The sequence below is a fragment of the Seriola lalandi genome, unplaced genomic scaffold (assembly GCF_002814215.2).
Source record: "Seriola lalandi dorsalis isolate HSWRI2012SDOR001 ecotype SW California unplaced genomic scaffold, Sedor1 jcf7180002054784, whole genome shotgun sequence".
NCBI lineage: Eukaryota > Metazoa > Chordata > Actinopteri > Carangiformes > Carangidae > Seriola > Seriola lalandi.
The window spans coordinates 1,180,706-1,207,423 of NW_019525337.1; the positions used below are offsets into that span (position 1 = coordinate 1,180,706).

General features: G+C 42.8%; 1 protein-coding gene across 1 annotated transcript in view; it reads right to left on the reverse strand.

Annotated features, from left to right (window-relative positions):
* Positions 1-26,718, reverse strand: part of adamtsl3 (ADAMTS-like 3) — a 196,309-nt gene that overhangs the window by 54,134 nt on the left and 115,457 nt on the right. Inside the window, exons 5-6 of the mRNA XM_023425560.2 lie at positions 16,739-16,865; positions 12,565-12,639 (exon numbers count right to left, since the gene is read on the reverse strand). Of these exons, the coding sequence (XP_023281328.2) occupies positions 12,565-12,639; positions 16,739-16,865 (202 nt within the window). The remainder of the gene's footprint in view (positions 1-12,564; positions 12,640-16,738; positions 16,866-26,718) is intronic.

A 26,718-nucleotide genomic window follows, 5' to 3' on the forward strand; every position in this document is an offset into this window, starting at 1 on the left:
TAACTTCACAAATAAAGTCTTATGAAAAACAGAACAAATATGTTGGCAGCCACATCGTTGCTCCTCAGGATTTTATAGTTCTAAGAATACAGCACTGCCAGCTGCTCATTTCACAAATAGGTATAAAGTCCAGGTAAACCTGAAAGACAAGAGTGTGTTCAGGACTACTGAGGGAAATCATTTGAACAAAGTACTGTAAAACCACATAAAAAGAAATGTTTGGAAAATATTGTAAATGTGCAGCAAAATATCACTATGTTTGCTTATCCAATTCATCCCTCTTACGCCGCTTCTTGAAGTCTGTGTTTTGGTGGCAGCAGGCTCACTAGTCCAGGAGCTGATCCTGTCAGATGCCCATACTGTCACGGGTTTGAGGGGTAAGTTGGACCCAAATGCAGCCAACACATTGGGGAACGGTGCAGGCAGGTTTATTTAACAAAATGCAGACATGAACATACGAGGTGAACAAACCCTGAACTAAACAGACAAACCAACACAGACAAAGGGAAGCACAAAGACTATATAGACACAGGAGGCAAGGTGATTGCACACAGGTGAAACACATCAGGGCGGGGCAGACAATCACCACACAGAAACAAGACCACGACAAGAAGCAAAAACACTGACACACAAGGAACCAAATTACAAAATAAAACAGGAAGTGCGAAAAGTCCAAAACAAAACTAACAAAAAGTGTCTGCCATTGAAAAACATGACACATACCACCACAACTGACTATTTTCAATGGGCAGGAGCAGCAGCTCTACTCCTTTTCCAATTCTCTGAAAGTAGGGCCACCCTGGGAATAAAATTTATTTTGATGTTTCTTGAATCTGTGATACCTGTTGGCATCAGGATATTCATGCAAATGAGTTTTCAATTGATTCCAATAGTACCTTATCCATCCATGGCAATATTAGATGCCCAAGAAAAACAAGAAAAACATCCCCTTGATAATTTAACTACATGTTGGGTTTATGTGAAGGCCATTAGTTTTAATCATTCCAATTTCCTTTCTGAGAAATTGTGTTTTTTAACAGTTTTGGACAGCAGAAGGCTCAGGATCCTGCAATATGTAACATCACCAACGTTGCCATGGGAATGAACACCAAGAACACTTTTTTAGATAGATATAAAGTTGATCTTTGATATGTAATTAGTGTATTTACATTTAATTATCACAGACAAATGTAGTAATTGAAACTTTATCTGCACACAGTAAATTTGCCACCTACACACCTGGCCCTGGAGAGAAAAGGCAAGGAAAGGCAAATATATTTGTATATCACATTATCATACACTGAGGCCATTCAAGGTGCTTAAAAGCATTGTAGGTGCTCTTTGACTAAACCCCAACAGAGCAGCGGGACCTCCAGGTCTTGTCCAAGTTGCAGCGACCCTTTGCTGTCCAGAGCAAGAAGCAGCTAGCCAGCCGCCACTACCAAGAAGTAGAGAGCATGGGCACTTTCACCACAGATGTGCCCGACATGGTTACCTGTGGTTCCCTGCAGCCGCCCAAGAGGAGCTGGCCCTGCACGCTTTCCTGCAGGGGCTCACACTGGAACAGCTGCACCGGCATGTTTGCCTCCCCATGCCTTAATCCCTCAGTGAAGCTCTCCGTGAAGCTGAATGGGCCCATGTGGTGCTCTCCATGCAGTCATCCATCACAGTAATGGCCTTCATCATCCAGGCAACGTCCACCCTGGCTGGTAAATTGCTTTTACTGATGTGACAAGCCTGGTTGCAAAGCCTTCAACTACCCAGCACCATTGCCAAAAGTCAGAGCCACTCACTTGGAGGGAAGCAACAGTGGAGTAGTCCAGGGAGGGAACTAGCACTCTACTCTCCAGCCCCCCTCCATGGCCAATGCACACTGGGTTGGCCGTGCAGGTCACATCAAAGGACTGGCTCTGACCTGCCAGCTTAATGGTCAACAATGCTGGGTCCCTGGTGTGATCTAGCATCATCCCAATCATGGTCACTGCACAACATCCAGCTGATGAAGGTCACAAGAAAAAAGGCTGGCATGAGGGGGAAGAAGCTGCTACAAGTCCAGGCTGGAGACAATGAGCTTGGGCACAAGTTGTGGCTATGTAACATTCGGGACCCATGCATCATCGGCCTGGACCTGCTGACCCGCTAGGTAACCTGTGTTAACATGCCAAGAGCAACCATCACCCTAAGCAAAGAGACCATGGTACTTCAGTCCAGTTGGAGGAAGAAGTGGTGGTTCTGTGTGGTCTACCAATGCCTTAATGCTCTTACAGAAAAGGACTCTTACCTGCTACCTCGAATCAATGATGTCCTCGACTGGATTTCAGAGTCCAGTAGGTTCGACCTGCACAGCAGCAACTGTCAGGTGGAGCTGGCCTCTGATGCAAGACTCAAGACCGCCTCCACCATTAGACAGGGGTTGTGGCAGTTCTGTATCATACCATTCAGGCTCTGCAAAGTACCAACTATGTTCGAACAGCTGATGTGCTGGCGAACGTACCCCAGAGTCATTGTGTACCTTGACGACCTACTGGTGCACACTAATGACTTAGATGGAGCTCTGTCTAACCCATGTGAGGTCCTCCCTGCAATCCTCTGTGCTGGGCTAAAGCTGATTCCTACTGACAAAGGTGACAAGGTTCCTGGGTCATGTGGTCAGCGCTAGTGATGTAGCCACCAACCCAGCTTTGGTGGCTGGCCAACCTCTGCCAACATCAGTGAGCTACAAAGCTTCCTGCGCTTGGCATCATACTGTCACTGCTTTGTCCGGGTCTGTGCCGCTGTCGCCAACCTACTCCACCACCTGACTAACAATGGAGTACTTTAGTAGCACTCTAAGTCCAGTGGAAAGGAACACATTTCTGAAAGGAACTTCAGAAGGTGTTTGTGTTCTGTTCTGTTCCAGTGCTTAATAAACAGCAGTAGTTGTGTGGTTTATTGGGGCACAGGACTTAATAATAATATAAACTCAGATTTCTGCCTCCCATTGTTTTCTTCTATGCAAGCTCGCAACAGCACAACTAAAAAGAATCCCAGGAGTTTGTTATGACCCAGCAGTACAATGTTGTTTAGCAACAGACTCAGGCACTTGATCTCAGTCCAGCTAAGAAGGTGTTTCACACGCTGAAAACCAGACATAGGTTCCATCACCAGCATAGCAAGTGTCAACTGATTTACATTATGTCATAGACTTCATCCAATCAAGGATTTTACACTAAATAGTAAACACCTTGACTATTAAAGTTACACTTAATTTGTCAAATTACCTTTGATTCCCGAAAATTACAGACTATTTCTAAATGGGGCTAAAACTGCTATACTGCAGTGATCAGATGTAAACACTCAAATAAAGCTAAATCCTGCTGCCCTTTGGGATACTAATATAATCAAGTAACCCTGCGAATATACTCAAGTTCCAAATTGAGTATATTAGCAGGGTTACTTGTGGACATGTGCTGGGTTCATCTGGGTTCATCGTGGGCTGTTGCAATCCTTTCAACTGACAATAAAACAGGTCAGGAAAACCCAAATGACAAACAAAACGCTCTCAGCTTGTAAATACGGGGTTCAGCTTGTAGGAATATGGAGGGTTTTAAGTGTAAGTTTTATGTTCTTCCTTAACCCATATTCCAATCCATAATCTACATGACTATAGCACATAATGAATTACTATAATTCCTCAATACACTAAGGTTACTGTCACACCAGTAGTTCAGTTCATTTGGCAAATGCCAAAGTAAAAAATATACATAGATGCCATTTAGTTATGGTTCATTTCATGTTGACACTGTCTCAGTACAAAGGGAAATAAACACAGACTGAGAGACAACTCATCCACTTGACATTGTACAGGAATCTATTTCACTTTGGTGGTAAGAAGAGAGTAGATGATAAAGAACATTATAGGGTAAGACTGCAGTTTGACCCTGTATAATTCAGTTCAATTCAATTTATTTGTATAGCGGTAAATAATAATATACATTACCTCATGGCACATTACAGGGTAAGGTCGAGACCTTACTTTATTACAGAGAGAAACCCAACAGTTCCCACAAAGAGGAAGCCCTTGGCAATAGTGAAACAGGATGAGTCATCCTGACATAACATAACAGTTCCAATTGACATGTTTGTAGCCCCTGTGAGAAAATGAGGGGTTATATAAAGGTACTTTATAAAGGAGGAAAGACCAAATAATATAAGAAATTAAGTGGAATTAAGATTATTTTCATAACACTTAATAAGGTAGTTTTCAGAAAACTTAATAAGGTTGTTTTCACAATAATTAATAGAGACACACTGAATATTAATAAATTAATGGAGATTTCAGTTAAAAAGAATAAGTGCATTTTAAGTTCATTTTGAAGATAAATAGTTAAATATCGCGAGATCTGCCTTTATAGAATTCATGTGGCTTTGTTCTATTGTTTTATTGGTTGGGTACGTAGTCTGTTTGATTCACCTGTGATGATTGGAGTAGAATGCGGAAAAGGAGGAAGGAAAAAAAAAAAGGAAAAGGGGACACAGCATGAGGCAGCAGCTAAGCTAGCACCGAGAGGAGCACAATGTAATGTATCTCGAGTACTGAGAAAAATTATAAATACTACCGCACTGTTCCTCATTAACTGAGAGTTTATTGAGGTTAGTATTAGTGTTTGTGTGGGTGTTGAGTCAATGTGAAGTTAAAGGACAACTTGTCGGACGGAAGGAGGAAGACTTCGCCGTTGCGGTCGTCTGGTGCCCGCCGAAGATTTTTCCAGCTGAGCTGTGAGTTTGCCTGGCTGTTCTTCTGCGGGAAGAGCGGAGTATTTTGTCAGCTGAGCTGTGAGTCGGACTAGCTGCGCGGTTTTCGCGGGGAGGAGAGGACTTCTTCGTCTGAACTGTGAGCCTGCTGTGTGGTTTCTCTCGTGGGAAGAGAGGATTTTCATCGGCTGCAACGCACCCGAGCATCAAACAGGCCTGCAACAGGGATTTCTATTAGCGTGAGTGTGTGTCTGTGAGTGTGCGTGTGTGGGCCCACGTTAGTGTATAGTATTTTCAGTTATTGAGTATCAGTTATTGAGTATTAAACCATTAAGGTATTTGGTTATACATTTGTGATGAGCAATTGAGGGGTATTTTTTAGTATTGCTCAGTAAAGTACTTTTGAGTTAGTCCAGAGGTTATTTATTTCTTTTAAAGGGGGGTATAAGGTGTGTTTTGGAGATACTAGATATATATTTTGTTTGTTTGTTTAATTTTAATTTAAAGGGTAAATATTTGTATTACTTAAAACCTTAAGTAAACTACATTTTTTTAATTTTATAACGTTGTCTCATGTCAGTTAATAAGTTAGAAAAAAGTGTATTGGTTTGAATTATTTTTGAATATCATTAACAGTAATATCAGATTACTTACAATAGGTAAACCTTTGGGTAGCTACCTTAACACCAAACGAACCCAAAATCACCCCATTAGTCTAGTGTACTGTGGGGTGCTACATAAAATGGAGGCACCGCTGGGATAATTTAGTTTCAAGTTAGTTACTGACCCAGACAACAAAAACAGTTAAGTAAGACAAGTAAAACATTTCATAGGGAATAAACTAATCTTGCAATATATCCTTAGTTCATATGTTTAAGAAAGTTAAAACCTATTCATTGTAGTAGTCGTGACCGCAATATAGGTACAATATCTTAGTTAAAAACAGTTTTAAAAAAGCGTTAAAAGCAAAACTTAACTTCATTCATGAGTTAAAAAACCTACTAATAGGTTATCATATGAGCTCAGGTTACTTTAAACTACAAAAGCTGAAAGTGAAAAAAAAAAAGTTTTGTAAAAACAGTACAGTGCAGCTACTAGGCAAAAGAGCATTATGGCGCAACTACAGCACTGGTGCAAAGGCGAGGGCATTAACCCCAAATATGCCATACTGGTCAACGATGTCCCAGAGATCACAGAGGTTGACGTCATTGAAGAAACTCTGCAGTCCATAAAAGCTCTTGGACGGGTGAAAGTCAGAAGAAGGATGTACGATCCTCAGTCTCAAAGCCTAAGTGTCTTATGTGAGTGCAGGGAGCAAGTAAACCCAAGAGCCCTCCCTCTGGATGTGTTACCCGAGGGTTGTGATGCACCATGGAGGATTTTTGGGCCCTCTGAAGAGGAAACTGTATTCAAGGCTGAGAAGGGACAATGCACATGAGTTTCCACAAGTCTCTGGTCTTTCTGTTCCACTCCAAGCGTCCACACCTGAAACCATTATCAGAGCAGTTGGAGACATAATGCAGAGAACAGGGAAACCTACTAGTGACAATAACTCATACAGGAGGTTGCGAACCTTCTCTGGTGTCCTCTCAACACTTCCTGGAGAAGAGCAGTTAGATAACTGGATAGAGCAAGCTAGGCTGGTGATAGAGGAGTGTGACCGACCAGACAGAGAGAAGCGAATGAAAATAATGGAAAGTGTAAAGGGTCCTGCACTAGAGATCTTACAAGCTGTTCGTTTCAATGATCCAGATACAACTCCTAAAGAGTACATTGATGTGATCGAGAACACTTCCAGCACCCCTGAAACAGGAGAATAACTCTACTTTGCCTTTAGAATGCTCTGTCAGCAACCAAATGAGAGGCTTTCAGCATTTCTGAGAAGGATGGAAAGGGTTCTGAACAAGGTGGTCCAAAAGGGGGGTTGCAACCTGCCTCCACAGACAAAGCATGCCTTGACCAACTCACTAAAGGGGCTACAAGATCTGACATGATGCTACTAAACCTCAGGCTAAGAGAGCGAAGGGATCAACCACCTACATTTTTGCAGCTGTTGAATGAGATACGTACCGAAGAGGAGTATGAAGCCTCCCGGCGTAAATTGAATCCAGGCAAATCAGTACATGTTAAGACTGTAACATTACCGGCGGAAGCAGAAATAAGAGATCTCAGAGTGGAGATACAAGAGTTGAAATCACAACTCACTGAGCTTGCAGCTTTGTCTATTGTACCTCCGACCCCAGAACCTGCAGTCATTACTGAGGCGGAAGCCTCAGGAGAAGATAAAAACGTTCAAGCAAAAGAAAGAAGTTAAAAAACTGAGGAAACAAGTCTCGGTTATGTCAGTCAACCCTACCAAAGTGTCCAGCGATACATATTCCCGTCAAGATGCACCGCCCTTCACAAGTCGGCAGAAAGCGTCATCTCAAAGAGACTCAAGTGACTTTTTGTGTTACCGCTGTGGTGAGGATGGGCATTTTGCCACTAAGTGTAGTGCTGCGGAAAACTATCCAAAAGTGATGCAGAAACTAATCCGTGCTCAGCGACAACTGAAGACAAATCAAAGAGAACAAAGGGCTGACACGACTGCAGTGAACCCCATAAATGCTGGAGTTAAGAGAAGTGCAGTGGATGTGCAGGCGGGCAGCCTGCCAGAAGGGCTTGTAGGACCACCCTCCACTGCTGATATGAAAATTGATGGCAAGCCTTGCGTCGCTCTCCTGGACAGTGGTTCTCAGGTGACGATCTGGTAGTGAGTATATTGCTACATGTAAAGTAAAAGAGAAACATACCCTGGAAGATAGTGTCCTTATCACAGAGCGTGCACCTTCACCAGCTCTTCCCCCCAGCGTGTTGGTGCAGCCCACTGTCCTGTTGTCAAAAATGATGGACACGAACAAGTTCCTAGTGTTGCAAAATGAGTCACTCAAAGTTACCTCCATCCCAATTGGCGCAGTGATTGCACACCTTCATGTAGCTGATATGGTGACTGAGATCCCAACTTCAAAGTCAGAGACTCCCCCAGAGATTGATTCGTCACTGTTCGATTTTGGAGACTCTCCAATTCCAAATGAATGGAGACAAAGACTGAGACAAAAACTCTCTGAGAGGTCTAACCTGTTCTCCACTGACGAATGGGATGTTGGGTTAGCCAAGGGGGTGGAGCATCATATGCGGCTGACTGGTGATACCCCATTCAGAGAACAGTCGCGCCGTATATCCCTGGCTGACCTTGATGACCTTAGACGCCACCTTCAAGGACTCCTGGCAGCAGGGATAATAAAAGAATCAAGAAGTCCTTATGCTTCACCAATTGTCCTGGCATGAAAGAAAAATGGACAGTTACGCATGTGTGTGGACTATCGGACACTGAACCGAAGAACAATCCCTGATCAGTACACTGTGCCACGCATTGATGATGCGTTGGACTGTTTGGCTGGAAGCAAGTGGTTTTCAGTGTTGGATTTGCGCAGTGGTTATTATCAGATCCCAACAGCGGAAGAAGACAAAGAGAAAACCGCTTTTATCTGCCCAGCAGGTTTTTTTCAGTTTGAAAGAATGCCTCGGGATCACCGCAGCCCCGGCAAGCTTTGAGAGACTTATGGAGAAGGCTGTCGGAGACATGCAAATGCTCGATGTCATCGTGTATCTGGATGATCTTATAGTGTTCGGGAAAACTCTGGAGGAGCACGAACGAAGACTTCTCAAAGTGATCGACAGACTGGAAGAAGCTGGTCTGAAGTTGTCGATAGACAAGTGTCAGTTCTGCCGGCCACAAGTAACATATGTGGGACACATTGTATCAGAGGGTGGGATTGCCACAGAGCCAGCCAAAGTTGAAGCGGTAGCTCACTGGAAACAGCCCACTGATCTCCCATCCTTGCAGTCATTTCTAGGGTCCTGTGGATACTACCGTCGCTTCATAAAGAACTACTCTATCGTAGTCAGACCTCTTACTGAACTGTGTAAGGGTTACCCTCCCACCCAAATGAAGAGTAAAGCAGCCAAGGTACACGATAAGACGTACTATAGAGTGAATGAACCTTTTGGAGAGAGGTGGGATCAGTTATGCACAGAGGCTTTCAAGAACATCATTCACTGTCTCACCAATGCCCCTGTCCTGGCTTTCGCTGATCCATCCGAGCCTTATGTGTTGCACATTGATGCCAGTTTCCATGGTTTGGGAGCTGTGCTCAACCAAGAACACCCGGAAGGATTGAGACCAGTTGCTTTTGCTAGCAGAAATATCAGTTCCTCTGAGAAGAACTACCCAGTGCACCAGCTTGAGTTCTTGGCACTGAAATGGGCTGTGGTCGATAAATTCCACGATTATCTGTATGGGGCCAAATTTGTGGTGAGGACGGATAACAACCCCCTAACGTACATCCTCACCACAGCCAAACTTAATGCAACTGGTCACCGTTGGCTAGCTGCTCTGTCTACGTACAACTTCACGCTCCAGTATCGGCCAGGGTGCAGCAACATTGATGCAGATTCACTGTGACATAACCCCCTTCCAGTTGATGCATCTGAGTGGCAAAACATGCCCCCTGAGAGTGTTAAAGCTCTCTGCAAGCAGATTGCCTGTGGGAAGCCATCTGAAGGTTCGCTGAACTATGCAAAGCCTTTAGGGATTTCTCCAGTGGCTATACATGAGTGTTATGTTTTCCCCAATCGTTGGATGCTTGAGTCAGGTTAGTAGAAAAGATCTCATCAAAGCTCAAGACGCAGACTCAGTGATTGCGCCAATAAAGCAAGCGATTGGTGGCGGACACCCAATTCCCACCAATAAGAATGGTGATCCAGGGGCCATGTTGCTTCAGAGAGAGGCAAATAAGTTAGTGATTATGGATGAACTGCTCTACAGAAAAGTTGAGAGACTGTCTGGTACAGAAGTACATCAGCTTGTTCTTCCCAAAGAGTGTATCGCCATGGTACTCAGATCCCTCCATGATGAGTCAGGACATCTGGGGGTAGAAAAGACAATCGAACTCATCAGAGACCGGTTTTACTGGCCCAAAATGGGAGCAGAGGTGGAGCAGTACGTCAGAAATTGTGGCAGGTGTGTCACACGTAAGACGCCCCCTCAGAGAGCTGCCCCATTAAACCAGATAACCAGTAAAGGACCACTCAATCTGGTGTGTATTGATTTTTTGTCTCTTGAGCCAGATTCCCAAGGAATTGGCAATATCCTTGTTGTAACTGATCATTTCACCAGATATGCACAGGCTTTTCCATCAAGAGATCAAAAGGCTGCCACTGTAGCCAAGATTCTGTGTGAACGGTACTTTGTGCACTATGGACTTCCTGCCCAGATACATTTGGATCAAGAGTGGGATTTTGAAAGCAGACTAATCCAAGACCTCCTGCGAATGTTGGGGATACGTAAGTCCAGAACATCGCCTTACCATCCTCAAGGGGATCCACAACCTGAGAGGTTTAATCGCACCCTCCTCTCTATGCTTGGCACTCTAGATCCAAATCAGAAGCAGAGGTGGAGTCAGAACATCAGCCACTTAGTGCACGCATACAATTGCCCCCGTAATGATGCAACTGGTTACTCACCTTACCTGCTGATGTTTGGGAGAGAAGCTCGTTTGCCAGTAGACATTTGTTTTGGAGTGTCTGATCGGAGTGAGGAAGGAGTGACTTACCAGCAATATGTAACCAAACTGAGAACAGGTCTCCACAAAGCCTACCAACTTGCTACAGAAGCTGCTGACAAGAATCACAAGAGAAACAAAAAAGCACAAATACTACCGCACTGTTCCTCATTAACTGAGAGTTTATTGAGGCTAGTATTAGTGTGTGTGTGGGTGTTTGGTCAACGTGAAGTTAAAGGACAACTTGTCGGACGGAAGGAGGAAGACTTCGCCGTTGTGGTCGTCTGGTGCCCACTGAAGATTTTTCCAGCTGAGCTGTGAGTTTGCCTGGCTTTTCTTCTGCGGGAAGAGCAGAGGATTTCGTCAGCTGAGCTGTGAGTCGGACAGGCTGCGCGGTTTTCGCGGGGAAGAGAGGACTTCTTCGTCTGAACTGTGAGCCGCAACGCACCCGAGCATCAAACAGTCCTGCAACAGGGGTTTCTGTTAGCATGAGTGTGTGTGTGTGAGTGTGCGTGTGTGGGCCCACGTTAGTGTATAGTATTTTATGTTATTGAGTATCAGTTATTGAGTATTAAACCATTAAGGTATTTGGTTATACATTTGTGATGAGCAATTGAGGGGTATTTTTTAGTATTGCTCAGTAAAGTACTTTTGAGTTAGTCCAGAGGTTATTTATTTCTTTTAAAGGGGGGTATAAGGTATGTTTTGGAGATACTAGATATATATTTTGTTTGTTTGTTTCATTTTAATTTAAAGGGTAAATATTTGTATTGCCGCAAAACCTTAAGTAAACTACATTTGTTTCATTTTATAACGTTGAAATTAGAAACAAGTGTATTGGTTTGAATTATTTTTGAATATCATTAACAGTAATATCAGATTACTTAAAATAGGTAAGCCTTCGGGTAGCTACCTTAACACCAAACAAACCCAAAATCACCCCATTAGTCTAGTGTACCGTGGGGTGCTACATGTTGATTCAATAATAGTTAAGCTTTTGAATTCAAGCTAAAAGTCACGTTTCTGCTAACACACAGTCCTGCAGTTGGTACACTTTGACTTCACACGACTGACATTCATTCTGTTCAAGGTGACTTATTTTTCCCATACACATACATACATCAATGCAGGTCTATGTGGATGTGGTATCTCCGTTTTAAAAATCTATTTATGCACATGGGGTTTGGGTAGGTTTCACTTTGGGGCCGGGTCCAAACCTTTGGCCAGATCTCTACCACCTGATCGAATCATGGCTGCTCCGCTCTACCAGCTGAGCTACAGCCAGAGCTGTGGCAGAATGGGAAACTTTTTTAAAATAGATATAGAATTGATCTCAAAAGTCAAAATTTGCAAGACTGATGTGGCCAGCGCTGATGTGCTGTTTATTGATCACTGATGTTGCTGTACATTGTCCATCAGTCTCACTCTGCCAGACTCCAGCAGATCCTCACAGCTGTAGCTGAGATTCACTGAATAATCTCATTTCAACACTTTCATAAACCAAAGAAATGACTGTTAGAAACTTTTCTGACCGTCATGCTGGCAGCACTATAAGAAATTCTGTTGGAGCTCAAATGAGATGGACTCACTGTAGGCTAAATGGAATGAATTACATGAAAGTCACTTACTTGGCAGCAAACTCAGCAGTAAGATCTGTGAAATTTATGATGGATGCAACATCTTTTTCAATGGAGAGAACAAGTCCACACTCTCTGTCCTGATGTACACAAATATGTGTGTGAGAGCATCTTCATACACAATTTGCATTTTATTCCCATATTTCTCAGTCTAAGTTATCTAGTATTAAAATGCCAACATCAAAGCCATTTACCCACTGTGAGATAATTGCTATTTTCCAAAATAATTATCAATCTCCCTCTCTTGTCTTCACTATTTTTGTAAAATTTGACAAAACGATAACCATATATCACAAATACATAAAGACACACCTCCATAAAAACAAACACCCTGATTCATCAGACAGTAACAATCATTCTCTACATTCAATCCAAAGACCAACAGAGGAAAATAAACTACATCTCACTTCGGAAGCACATTCTTTCAGCTCTCTTTTTAATAGTATATCTGACCTGAGGTTTTCTTATTCATGTATCTAAATGTACGCACAGGTATATCAGTGTCTGAATACTGTGAATCAAAAAGTGCTCAAGTCTGACAAGCACAGACTCTGATAAACATATGACAGAATAAGATTCTCTGTGCTCACCTATCACATCAGGTCCTTTGGCATTGAGTCTGAGAAAGCGGCTTCCCAACGGCACTTCCAGCACTGTCTTCAGAGCTGCAGGCAGACACGAGGTTTCAACATACAATACAAAATACAGAGGGTTGAAAATGAAAGGAAAATCCCATAAAACTGAGTGGAGGATTGATTGATGTGAGACAGAAGGAGTTAACAGAACTTTGGAGGAATGGTGTTCACTTCATATTAATACCATTATGACTGTTATGAACTTGCCTTGGTGAGCTCATCACATGATTTCAATAAAACAATCATATAAACTGATGTTAAAACAGACAAAATAACATAAACAACAGACACAAAGAGAAAGTCACTGTCCACTACAGAGTCACTTTGAGCTACAGTATATAAATAAACATATAAACAATGGACAACAAATAAACAACAGATCAAATGTGAATTGAATATAACCCATAGAACCCATCAGCAGGTCCCCTTAGCTCCATGAAGCCTTTGGAATCATTCAGGTGGTGGTTTTGGTTTCACAGTTTTTGCAGAAACTTTTTGCTAACACATCCGCTATTTGATGTGTTAACATGCCACGTGTTTGTTTACAGCTTTTCCACTGCTTCCACAGCTTTAATTTTTAGCTTTACAATTTTTTAAAAATCAAATTACAAATATTTTTTTTTACTTACAAATACAACAGTCTTGCTGTAGGAAACTACAGCACCCTGAAATCCCCATATTCACTCTAATCTCATCAAATCAACCAACATTTTCAATACAGTTCACATTTAGGTCTGATCTGTGAAAAAAATCACTGACTCACTGAGCCACATTTATTTATTTATTTACTTGTTGTATGTGTAACTGCTGTAACAAACTATGGTGCCCACTTCCTGAAATCTCATTTGTTGAGCATTAATCTATATCCCTGACAAGCTAAAAAACCCATCCTACCTGCACCTCAACGAACAATTGTCAAATGTCCAATCAAAGGCTGAGATCACTCTGTTACATTTGTATTTGTATTTGTTCCTCTTCACAGATTGAAGCTGGCAGACAAATGTCCCATTCAATGCTATTATTTGTTTGGCAACTTAACATCAAGTGAGCAACGAAGTTTTGCCAGTTCATTTTGACCTTGAATCTTAGTGTAATGAACTATAGAAGATGAGGGGAGATACAAGAGGATATAAAGTGAAGATAGGGACTGAAAGTGAGCAGTGAAACCAGTGATCAAAACATTAAAGATTACAGTGTGAGTTCTTTTTCAGTGTACGTATGTGTGTGTGTGTGTGTGTGTGTGTGTGTGCGTGCGTGTTTGTGTGTGTGTGTGTGTGTGCGCGTGCGCACATACATGTCTGTCTCTGTGAGGACCGTAAGTTGTAAGAACAACAGTACAAGAGAAAGATTTTTGTCATCATCGGGTCTACTGGAACATGTAGCCTACTGTAAAAGATTGTTTTAAGACTGAACGGCTGTTGAGGGAAGTTTCAGAAATGTGTATATATCTTGAAAGGAGAAATGACCCTCTGAACTAGTTAACTGCCAAATAATATAATAACATGTCCTTATTCTGGCAGGTGGCAGAGGGATTACATCTTTCCACTTGTGTACACAAATGAATTATAAATGATTCATTTCTAATTAGGTAAGCTGCAGGATAGCAGCTGTGTTAATATTAATAGGTTATCACATTCACAGTTATGATGCTACATAGGATGTTGTTGCAGCAACATTAGCTTTGGTGGCTATCACTTAGTTTCAATATTTAATTAACAGTGACAAATGTCGGAACTTGAATAATCTAAATGAGCCGATTGACTTCAATGCAGTTTTGGACACAGACATGGATACACTTCAGATTTTGCCTCTGTAGCTGAAATGCTAAGATGTGTACCATCAACATCATTGCCCTGCTTTTATCATCCTGCTCTCTTCAAACTCAGCGTCCATGTTTGTTTTCCATCTCTTGTACAGTTGGTACCCTTGCATTGTAGTGACTGTGCAGACATAAGAGATTGGTGGGTTCATGGACTTCCACACCAGAGGCTTGTGTACACCTTCAGATGAAGACATTTGCATCACACAGATCCTTGTGGACCTTCATGGACATTCATGTACTCACAGATGTAGAAAGTATAACATTGGAGACCCCTGCACTAAATTCACTGCCATCCCTTAATCTGGCTGCTTCACACCTGCGGCACTGATCAGCTCCTCAGACCTGAATATCATCCATGTTTGCTGTTAAATATCAGTGAGCTTTGCTAAGTAGTCAATCATGACACTCTCTTCAGGTTAAGCTCACAGTCTACACAACAAGCACAGAGCTAAACTATCTCAAGTATTTACTGCTGTGGGAGCAATTCTGTTTTTCGGCCTGCAAAAATACTTTCGGACTTCTCACATAAGAAGTGTTTCTCCCTCTGTGTATGAGTGAGGAGGTGTTGTAATAAGGCGAGACATTTATAGACAAATGGAGTGTTAATTCTATTTTCCACATTTTATGAAACTTACTTTTCCTTCTGGCAACAACTGAGTGCTGAGCTCAAACAATTAAGGTGTTCTTGCTGCCAGCTGTGAGGCTTTGCCCACTAACATAATCATTCTTGGAAACTGCATCTGTAATGTCCTAATTTTATGGAAGCAATGAAATAAATTCAGCTACAGTCATTTGCATTTTTTCTGTTTAAAAAAGGTGCTTAAAAGTAAAGCCATGTATTTTAAAAAAGTGACCATCAAAATAAATGAGTGAAATGAAACACAGATAAACAGTTCATGTCTGCTGGACCTTGAGAGAATACTGCAGCCAATTCATATTCCAAATGCAGTGACTGATGAACAGGAGAGTCATGAATGATGGATGAGGGAGAACAAAGGTGATACTCTCTGTGTCAGTAATAGTAAATTAACTCACTAACCAAGGTAAACCAAACTGGTCATAATTGGTTTCCTGTATCAGCGCACTGCTTTTGGTGCATTAAAGCTGAAGGACAAGCAGAGAGGACATGAGACTGAAACTTCAAAAGTGAATGCAAAGCTTACAAATGATGCCAAGCCTCTGACAAAATGCTGACCACAAGAACTGCTCCTTCTTGGGAACAGGATACAATTGTGCTTGTCATTTAAAACCATTCTCACGCCTGTGTACTGTATATTTTCCGGACAAAATAACAGAAACACATTGATTCAGCTCTGTGGTCATTTCTGAAGCTCAGACTTTGGTGTAGTTAGACTGGATTGTACTATTGTAAGAGGTTCCTGTTATTTTTCCAACAATCTATATAACCTTCATCTCCATTAAAACAATGGAAGCAGGGTAGAGAAACACCTCTCATTGGGGTTGACCCTCATCCATGCCTTGAGCCACAACACATCGCTCTCATAGTTGAATAAAGTTGTTCTTTATACTACAAATAATGCTGGAGCTGGAGTTTTGCTCTTCAGATCAAGGCAATGGAGAAAAATGTCCACACTTTTCCTAAATGTCCAGACTTTGTAGACTTGCTAATCATAGCAGGTGAAGATGTGTCTCTATATTGTTATCGTTTCCTGAATAAAGCAACTTTTTGCAATTTATTCTAGAGAACTACAGCAAGCAGTTAAAACTGATCTGCTTGTCAGCACTTTTCTATCTCTTGCGAGTCACTGAATGATCAGTGCTTTTCTAAAACTAAGATGGAAACTGATTAAAAGCCATTTCCAAACAAACATTTTCTGCTTGGTTCTTCCTTTTACGCTGTAGCCAGATGACATTTTAATAGTCCAGGCTAAATAAATGCTGGCGAATGAGAAGGCTCCTGAAGACCTGTAGCCAACTCAGCAACCACTGACACACAGCCAAGACAAGTGAGAGCCCAGAGTCACAGCAGACAGATATCCAGCTTTGTTATAAACCTTCCACACATGACTGGGAGGAAGGCTGGGCAGGGACATAGACATGTTTCGTCTGTGGTTATGAAACCAGCAGAGAGATATAGACCTGAGCTGAGGGGTTGGCTCTAAAATGACCCAGAAAGCAAACATTTAAAGTGGGGAACAAGGTGTAAGGGTATTTAAAGTCCATTGTGTTAAGTATTGTTTCTTAGCTTGGGAACATGAAGCTGATAAATGGAACCAGAGTGAATAAAGACATGTATGTGAGCTGAACACAAATCCATCATTGCCAAGCCGGTGGTCAGATACCTACATTGTTCTGGTGTCAGGTGGGGGAGGGCCTGTCCTCGAACCAGCCTGCATGTGGAGCCGTCACCACCACAGATGCCACAGTTATCTTCCCTGGCACCACTGGCCAGCTGCCGATCACAGCCCACCTCCTGCACACACATTTCACATACACATACAGAAAAATAGTTATTTCAACAATCAGCAAATAATTTGAAGTATTTTATCAAATAAAAATATCAAATATTGGTAAATTCCAGCTTGTCCAGTGTGAAGGAAAACAAACATGTTTTCTATGACCATTAAACTGATACGTTCAGTATCATCATGTTTACAACATGTTAAAATTGACACAACATGTCCTCATTCCAGTCATAGAAAACATAGTCAGGACACCAGTACAGCACATCAAATTTTGTTTAACCAGGTGACAGGTTTACAACCTGTAAGATTGCTTGTGTTTCTTTCTCCTCTGATGACGCTGCCATGTTGTCAGCTGTCAGCAGTAACTTTGGTTGGTACAGTCTTTCACAACTGAACTAAAAAGATAAAACCCAGACTGTAATGAACCACAGTTTTCCTTTAAACCTGCCTTCTAAACATGAGTATGTTACTGTAGCAGGTTGGTATGGCAACCACTACCACACCAACTATTTCTACATTCACAGCATCACAAATGCTAAATGTATGTACTATGGTGGTGTATGGTGACCCATTCAAGCTGCCGCCCTCCTTGTAATCCTCCCACACAGCTGCTCTATGTTAAAATTCAAATAAATAACATCAATAACAAAAACATGATCAACAAAATAAGAGAAGCTTGTAAAATCAGTTTCATCTCATTATCTCTTTTAAGGTCACAGGATCCTTGTAGTCTATCTCGAGTAAAACAAATGCATGACAAATTAAGTGAGATCCCAGTATTACTGTGCAAGCACTGTTTCCAAAATCCCAGTGAGATGCACCTGATACAAACGTGGCAGCACATTTAGATGTGACAACAGCATAGTTTTCCATACATCCACCACCTGCCTGTAGGCTCTGAGTTTAGGTTCCCCTAAAGTGGAATGTATTATCATTACTCATTATTATTACTCCCTGATGAGTGCGGCCCGTCCTTGTGGGGAGTGACTAGATGTCACATATCAACAATGTCTATTTTCTACATGTTCATGAGAATAAATCCCCTTTGAGGTGAATTGAGAAGCAACTTCCTGTGCTTGTGCACATACTGACTGGCTTTACAGAGATGGAGAACGAGCTGCTTAGAGGGCGGCTGTGGTCAGGAGGCTCAGGAGTAGAGTGGGTCATCCACTAATCAGTGGTCAAGAAGTTGGGCATCATCAGTGTACGAATGTGTATGGTAGAAGAGGACGATATATGTAGAGCAAAGTGCTGTATGAATGTTCTGTGAATGGGTGAATGTGACTAGTAGTGTAAAGTGCTTTGAGTGAGTATAAATACAGTCCATTTACAGTCCAGCTGGACTCAGAACTGGATTTTCTTCTCCTCATGTCTAAGTAACTTGATGCTACATATTCGGCTACAGTAGACATGATAACGTTAGTTTGCTGTTACCAATACTGTGAATTGCCGAAACACAATGAATGTGTTCAGCAAATGTTGCTATTGCTGCCTTGGACAGTGTTGTGCCAGTTCACACTTAAAAAGAACTAGTTCAATTCATACAGATGAAAATGAACTAGCTTATGTTCAAAGTTAATTTTTTTAAATTTTGAACTAAGTTCACAGTTCAAAAATGAACTAGTTCACGTTCATTTGTTCAGTTTTTTTTTTGAATAAATAAAGTCCGGTATTCTTTTTCAATAGAACCTCCTTCATTCGAATGATGCATTGACAACAAATGGCAGCAAGTCCACGTAGCTCATAGTTTTTGGAATATATTTGTATTTATTAGTATATTTGTTGTCGATTGATGTTTTTTTGTACGCCGTTGTTTCATCTGACGATGGAGAAAATAGTGTACTCAGCTGAAGAAGCCATACCGTGGATGCAGAGCCGGGGCTAAGCTAAAGGCTAGGAGATGGAGATATAAACCTTATCTCTCCACAACAGTCCTGAGTGAGTCCAAACTCCTGCCAAGTACAGACCCAGCCTATTTTACCAGCTTATCCAGTCTCTTTGTGTTCATGTCAGACGTGCTGCTGCCCCAGCAGACTACAGCATAAAAAAGTACACTGGCCACCATTGACTGATAAAACATGTGCAGCATTTCACTGCAGATGTCAAAGGACCTGAGCTTCCTGAGGAAAAAGAGCCGGCTGTGTGTGTTCAGGTAGATGGCATCCGTGTTCAGTGACCAGTCCAGTTTACTGTCCTAGGTATTTATAAGTATGCACCACCTCAATGTCCTTCCCTCGCATGTTGACTGGCTGAAGGGTGGGCCTAGACCTCCCAAAGTCCATGACCATCTCCTTGGTCTTGGAGGGTGTTCAGAAGGAGGCAGTTCTTTCCGTTCCATTCACTGAAGGCCATCACCAGATCCCTGTACTCCTCTTCCTGCCCATTCCTGAAACACAATAGCTGTGTCATACAAGTATATCTGGATGTGGCAGGACTCAAGAGTTGTATTTAAAGTCCACCGTATACAGGGTGAACAGGAACAGAGCCAGAGCAGTCCCCTGTGGAGCCCCAGTGCTGCTCATCACTGTCCCTGAGACACAGTTACCCAGCCTGACGTACTGTGGTCGTCTTGTCAGGTAATCCACAATTTAGGACCTGAACCAAGGATCCACGACCCATCACTTTCAGCTTGTCTTTAAGAATGGGGGGTTGAATGATGAAAAATCAAATATCATAATCGTCATGTAACTACCTGGCTCATCCAAGTAAGAATGGGCTGGTGGAGCATGTAAAGGGTGGCATCATCCACTTCCTTGTAGGCGTACTGTAGGGGGTCTAGTGCATGTTCAACCTGTGGCTTCAGAAGATGGAGAAACAGCCGCTCCAGGGTCTTTATGATGTGTGATGTGAGGGCCACCGGTCTGACTGTTCTTCTCTTTATAGCCAGTGATGGTCCTCATCCCCCCCACACCTCTCTGGTGTTGTTGTGCTGCAGCTTCCTCTCTTTCTTTTTGTTGTCCTCCTTCGCCTGCTTTAATCTCCTCTTCAGCTCATGTTGCACACACCTGAGCTTCTCCCTGTCTCCATCCCTGAAGGCCTCCTTTTTCTGGTTGAGGAGGGTCTTGATGTCACTGGTGATCCAGGGTTTGTTGTTTGGAAAGCAGTGTACAGTCCTTGCTGGTATTACAGTGTCCATACAGAAGTTAATGTAGTCTGTGGTACATTCAACCATTCTATCAAGGCCAGGGTCCGGGAGGCTTTTATCATTTTCCTGTGACTCCAACAGGACATTCCAACCTGTGCACTCAAAACAGTCTTTTAGAGACTCACTGGCCTCCGGGGTCCAGTTCCTGAATGAGCGGGTGGTTGCAGCCTGCCTCAGTACACAGGACTTGTAGGAAGGCTGAAGAAAAACCAGATTATGATCTGATCTGTCAAGTGGTGGTAGAGCTGAAGCAGTGTAGGCCTCCTTGACCTGGCATCTCTGTCTGCTTGTACTGCAGGGAAGCCGGGTAACTCCACATAACGGTCGGGAGTGTTGTTCACAAGTGCATCCAGTTCATCACACTTGTTAGCCAGGAAGTTGATATTTCCATCTTGGAACAATGGTAGAAAAGGCTTATATCTCCATCTCAACAGTATGGCTTCTTCAACTCAGCTGGTATGGGATGTTTAACTCCATCTGGTACACTTTAAAGCCAGGGATTTTTCCCCCATGTTCATTCAAGGACACACTACTAATGACACTGCTCTCAGCAAAGAAAACAACAGCCTTGATCTTTAACTTCATGAAAATGAGCTACTTATGGCGTTCATCTGTGTTAATTTTTTCTTCATGTCAAGTAGAACATAGCACAGCAATGTTTGAAGCTTTCTGAAGAACAGTTCATCCAAAAAACTTCAGTTGACAGACTCAACACTGCCTTGGTTCCTCAGCAACACACCTGCTGAGTCTGAAGCCGATCGAATGAGTGGTTATCGACAGACACACAGACAGATAAACTGACAGACAGACAGAGATTCCTCTAATTATAGATGGTGAATTTTCACTAACCTAAACTAAAGCTGAAATCTCCATGTAAAATATTCTCATTATCTATGGGATGAAGCAATGACGCCCAGATGAAAGATGACTGCCAAACAAAGGAGGATTTATTTCCAATTCATGTAAATAGTAATTAAAGTGAAAAGCAATATCCTCACTTGTGTTCATCATTATGGTTCTCCTCCGTTATAGCATGAAGTTTATCCAGCCATTAACTGCAATGTGTTGTGTTCGTGGCACACTGGAGATGTGGAACCCAGACTGTATACTTCCACATTTTCTATTGAATCATTTCAATAAGTCATAAATATTTATATTTGTCTTAAAAAAAAAAAAAAGTTCTGTTGTAAAGACTGAGCTGTGAGACCAGTAATTTCTATTCCACTACAAAAGTCTGGTTTGCAGGTCACCTGGGTTTTATTTAATTTACTACTTCTCTCATGCATACACATACAGACACACAGCCTAATGTAGATATGCTGAGGGTTGTCATGCTGAGTTACTGTGACACAACAAAGTGACTCGTACACATGGATACACAGCAGTGCACATTGCAGCTCTCTTCCACTTTACTCCCAGGACTTGTATTTATTTTCTCTTCTCCTTGTGTACAGCTGGATTTCATGTTGCTGTGTTGTGTATTATTAATCCATACACATGCAATAGAGAAAGGACTGGACTCATTCAATCACTGTCAAACACTGTAACACAGCTACCCAGCACTCCTTCCTGTGCTACTGCCTCTATCAACGGATGATGCCATTTCATCCCTGCCTTGCCCAGGGCCCTCTCTGTATGTCAGGGTGGGCAGAAGCTGCTGTTTGAGCACACATCCATCATACATCTCCCATTATCGCTGTGAAGAACCTGGTTTGGTTGTAAGAAGCATTTTCAGTTTAATGATGCAACAGAAGCAGCCGGAGTAAATCGAGTTTCTCAACAAATTGCAATTTTACTCGGGCAGATTCTATCTCATCAGTGAAACAAGGTTCATCTTGAGTGGCCAAGTGCTATTGCAACCATAACCACAGTGGAAGGGGAGACTTTTCCTGTCCTGTAGGAAATTAGTTCCATTTGTGCCAGGTTTTAACAGCAGACACCTTCCCAGTGCTAAGTGTTCTAATACTATGGTCTACTACAGTTCGCCTACAAGGAACATGTTGGAGTGGATGATACTGTCATCCTTTACATGCTCCAGCAGCCTATTCTTACTTGGATGAGCCAGGTAGTTACATGAGGATTATGTTCTTTGATTTTTTAAGTGCATTTAACACCATCCAACCTACCATTCTTAAAAACAAACTGGAAGGGATGGGGGTGGATCCCTGCTTCACGTCCTAGATTGTGGATTACCTGACAAGACGACGACAGTACGTCAGGCTGGGTAACTGTGTCTCAGGGACAGTGATGAGCAGCACTGGGGCTCCACAGGGGACTGTTCTGGCTCTGTTCCTGTTCACCCTGTATACGGTGGACCTTAAATATAACTCTGAGTCCTGCCACATCCAGAAATACTCGGATGACACAGCTATTGTGGCGCATATCAGGAATGGGCAGGAAGAGGAGTACAGGGATCTGATGATGGCCTTCAGTGAATGGAGCAACAAGAACTGCCTCCTACTGAACACCTCCAAAACCAAGGAGATGGTCATGGACTTTGGGAGGTCTAGGCGTGCCCTTTAGCCAGTCAACATTCAAGGGAAGAACATTGAGGTGGTACACACTTATAGATACCTAGGTGTGCACCTGGACAGTAAACTGGACTGGTCCCTGATAACGGATTCCATCTACTGGAAGGGGCAGAGCTGGCTCTTTTTCCTCAGGAGGCTCAGGTCTGTGCTTGGCAGGAGTCTGGAGTCCACCCTCTCCACAATATTCTGGCAGGACAGAGAAACAGCTCAGAATGTCTATCTACCGGAAGGGGCAGGAGGCTCAAGTCCTTTGACATCTGCAGTGAAATGCTGCACATGCACACTCAGGACTGTTTTGGAGAGACGCATGCAATGTAAGATGGAGGCCATATTAGACAATACCAACCATCCTCTCCACAACATTCTGGAGGGAAAGAGAAACAGCTACAGCTGCATAAAAACATCTCATCTCACTGCAGAACAGAGAGGTTCAGGAGATCCTTTGTTCCGATTGCCATCAGGCTGTAGAACACCTCAGCCAAAGGAAGTGGACTAATGTAATCGTTATTTTTTATTCATTATTAACTTTTTATTATTATTATCAACAATGAGCTAATGGACACATGAATTTCCCCTAGGGGATAAATAAAGTATCTATCTATCTATCTATCTATCCAAATGACCCAAATGAAATGGACTGTTACCATGATTACAATCACAGATTTGTCTAGGTTTGAAAATTGCTGTTAAAATTTGGGATAATGTAGGAACACAACACGACAAAATGTGGAACATTTTTTACACGTTTTAGACCTTTTAATGTGGAAGTTACAGATTATAATTTAACAGTCAGAAAACAAGTCTGGATAATAAAAAGAGGTAGGTGAATCTAACAAGTATAAATTACAGTTGAAATGTTAGACATGAGAAAAAACAATATAAAAATAATACTACATATATAGCGTATGTCATGGTTTACCATGGCAGACAATTTTTGTTAGTTTTTTTGGACTTATGTCACTTCCTGTTTTATTTTGTAATTAGTTCCTTGTGTGTCTCAATGTTTTTACTTGGTCCTGTTTCTGTGTGGTGATTGTCATGTGTTTCACCTGTGTTCAATCACCCTTGCCTCCCTTGTCAATATAGTCTCTGTGCTTCCCTTTGTCTGTGTTGGTTCGTCTGTTTATCTCTGGGTTTGTCATCATCTGGTTTCATTGCCTGTTCATGTCTGGTTTGTCCTCAGTCTGTTCATGTTGCTGGTTGTTTAAGTTCTTATGTTTCCCTGTGCTACACCAGTGTTGTGTAAGCTCTTTGTTAAGTTAATAAACCTGTTGGCACCTCATCCCCCTGTGTTGGCTGCATTTTGGTTTCAGCCATGCTGGCTGATCCCCTCTCTGACTCTGACCTGGACGACCCTGACAAGTCCCCTTTCAAGGGAACTCGTCTGGCTATTTTTACGGGGTTTCGCGGTAGCCTTAGAAGGCGAGGTCATGATGGCTCCCGTCGCTACAGGAAGGCTCGGCCTCGATCCAAGCCCCAGGTTTCTCACTTCTGGCCCAAGCCACAGTTTAAGGTCCGCAGCTTCCAGCCCAAGTCCAAGCTACCCCACTGTCCAGAGCCTCTGCTCCCCTGTGGTCAGGAGCCCTTGCCAACTACCCTGGCTGACGCATCAGCTGTTCCAGCGTCGGGGGTCCCAGTTGGCGTTTTGTCGGCTCCTGCCTCAATTCCCGGGTCGACCATCCTGGCTGACGCATCAGCTGTCTCAGCATCAGGGGTCCCGGTCGATTCCTCCCTGGCTCCTGAGTTAGGTGTCTCCCCTGCTCCCCCTGTCCTGTTGGCGGCCCAGCTGACTTCTGATTCTGGTTCCCAGTCAGTGGTCCGGCCGACTCCTGCTCCTCATTTCCTGTCAACGGTCCGACCGAATCCTGTTCCTTGTGTCCTGCTGGCGGCCCAGCTGACTCCTGATTCTAGTTCCCAGTCAGTGGTCCAACCGACTCCTGCTCCTCATATCCTGTTGGCGGTCCAGCCAATTCCTGCTCCATGTGTCCTGTTGGCGATCCGGCCGAATCCTTTTCCTAGTGTCCTGTCGATGGCCCAGCTGACTCCTGATTCTGGTTCCCAGTCAGTGGTCCGGATGATCCCTGTTCCTCGTTTCCTGTCGGCAGCCCAGCTGACCGATTAATCGATTAATCTAGCGATTATTTTTTCGATGCATCGATTAATCTAACGATTCATTTTTTCAATTCGATTCGAATTTGATTATCGATTATTTTCCCATTATTTGACTTATATAGCAATTTACATATGCTAATTTATGTATCTCAATGAAAAAACACAAATTTCTTCATCCCAACCTATTATTATTGTTTTCACCCAAAATTACCAAATAGAGGTAGCGTTTAACAAAAAATAAAATGAAATAAAATACTTTCAATAAATAAAACAAGTTCTTGTTGTGCAAGACTCAAGAAAATGTTATCATCATAAAATCAATAAAATATAAACAGCAGCAGTGTTCTTTTTTAACTAACAAAATATAAAGTGCTGTTCACTCACAGGAACATACACTCTGCCTTTTCACTCAAGAATATTGTGTGTGTCTGTGTGTCTGTATGTGTACGTGGGAGTGTTTGGATGAATGGCACGGTGTGATGTTTAATGTTACAATATAGTAATAAAATGTGACGAATCCTTGCATAACATAATATGGCACAACAAAACAAACAAGAAAAGAAAAGTGGATATTGTAAAAAGTTGAAAACTTTTGTCATCCACACAAGCTGCGCCTGGATGCCGCCTTTTGATGTGCTGGTGCATCGCCGTCGTGCTTTTATGATAAGCCATCTCCATTTTACACAGCTGACAAACGACAGAATTGCGCCCTTTTACGGAAAAATAGTCCCATACCTTTGAACTACGAGTTCGTGTTCTACATTGATCAGAGTCAACTGACTCGCTGGTATCGATACTGCCGCTACTTGCTGCCGCCATTGTTTGTTTTCAAACGACGCATCGACGCACATTTTTGCGCCGACGTATTTTTTGTGTCGACGTAATTGATGACGTCGACGCGTCGCCCCAGCCTTAGTTCCCAGTCAGTGGTCCGGCCGACACCTGATCCTGATTCCCAACCGGTGGTCCGGCTGATACCTGCTCCTCTTATTCTGTCGGCAGCCCAGCTGACTCCTGCCCCTGTTACTCAGTCGGTTCCTGGTCACCCTCTGAAGGAGCTCTGCCTGCCACGCCGGTCTCCTGCTTGCCCTCCAGAGGGGCGACGCCATCCTCTGGCTCGACCTCCAGAGGCTGCCCCTGTGGTCCTAGGCTCTTTCCATGGCCTGGTGGCCTTCCCGCCTGTCCACTGGCCCCTGGATCCCTCCTCCCGCCCGACTTAGTGTTTGTTTTTTGAGGGTCGTCTGGAATCCGACCCTTAAGGGGGGGGTACTGTCATGGTTTGCCATGGCAGACACTTTTTGTTAGTTTGTTTGGACTTTTGTCACTTCCTGTTTTATTTTGTAATTGGTTTCCTTGTGTGTCTCAATGTTTTTGCTTCCTGTCTTGGTCCTGTTTCTGTGTGGTGATTTTCTGCCCCACCCTAATGTGTTTCACCTGTGTCACCCTTGCCTCCCTTGTCTATATAGTCTTTGTGCTCCCCTTTGTCTGTGTTGGTTCATCTGTTTATCTCTGGATTTGTCATCATCTGGGGGCGTTGCCTGTTCATGTCTGGTTCGTCCTCAAGCTGTTCATGTCTGGTTTGTCCTCGGTCTGTTCGTGTTGCCGGTTGTTTAAGTTCTTACATTTCCCTGTGCGACACCAGTGTTGTGTTAAGCTCTTTGTTAAGTTAATAAAACCTGTTTGAACCTCATCCCCCTGTGTTGGCTGCATTTTGGGTCCAGTCTTACCCGCGTAGTGACTGACCTTGACAGTTTACAGTGCTTGGTGCAGCAGTCTACACTCTGTGAGTAAAGTCCAAAGCTTTACAGTCAAAGTGAGCACAGTGTGCAACAGTGTGTAGGTTGGCTTTAATGCATAGTTGTACTTTCATAAGTAATGGAGGTAAGGTGCAAAAAGTCCAGGTGCTGTTATTCAAGTTTGTATGTAGCAAGATCAGAGGTCAGTTTACACTTGTCTGTCCATTCTGCAAGATTAGAAATTTAAATCACAATGTTAGAATGTTTTTCACAGACAGATATTTATCTGCAGTATAGTGTATAATAAATGTAACAGTGGCGGCTGCTGGTCTTATAA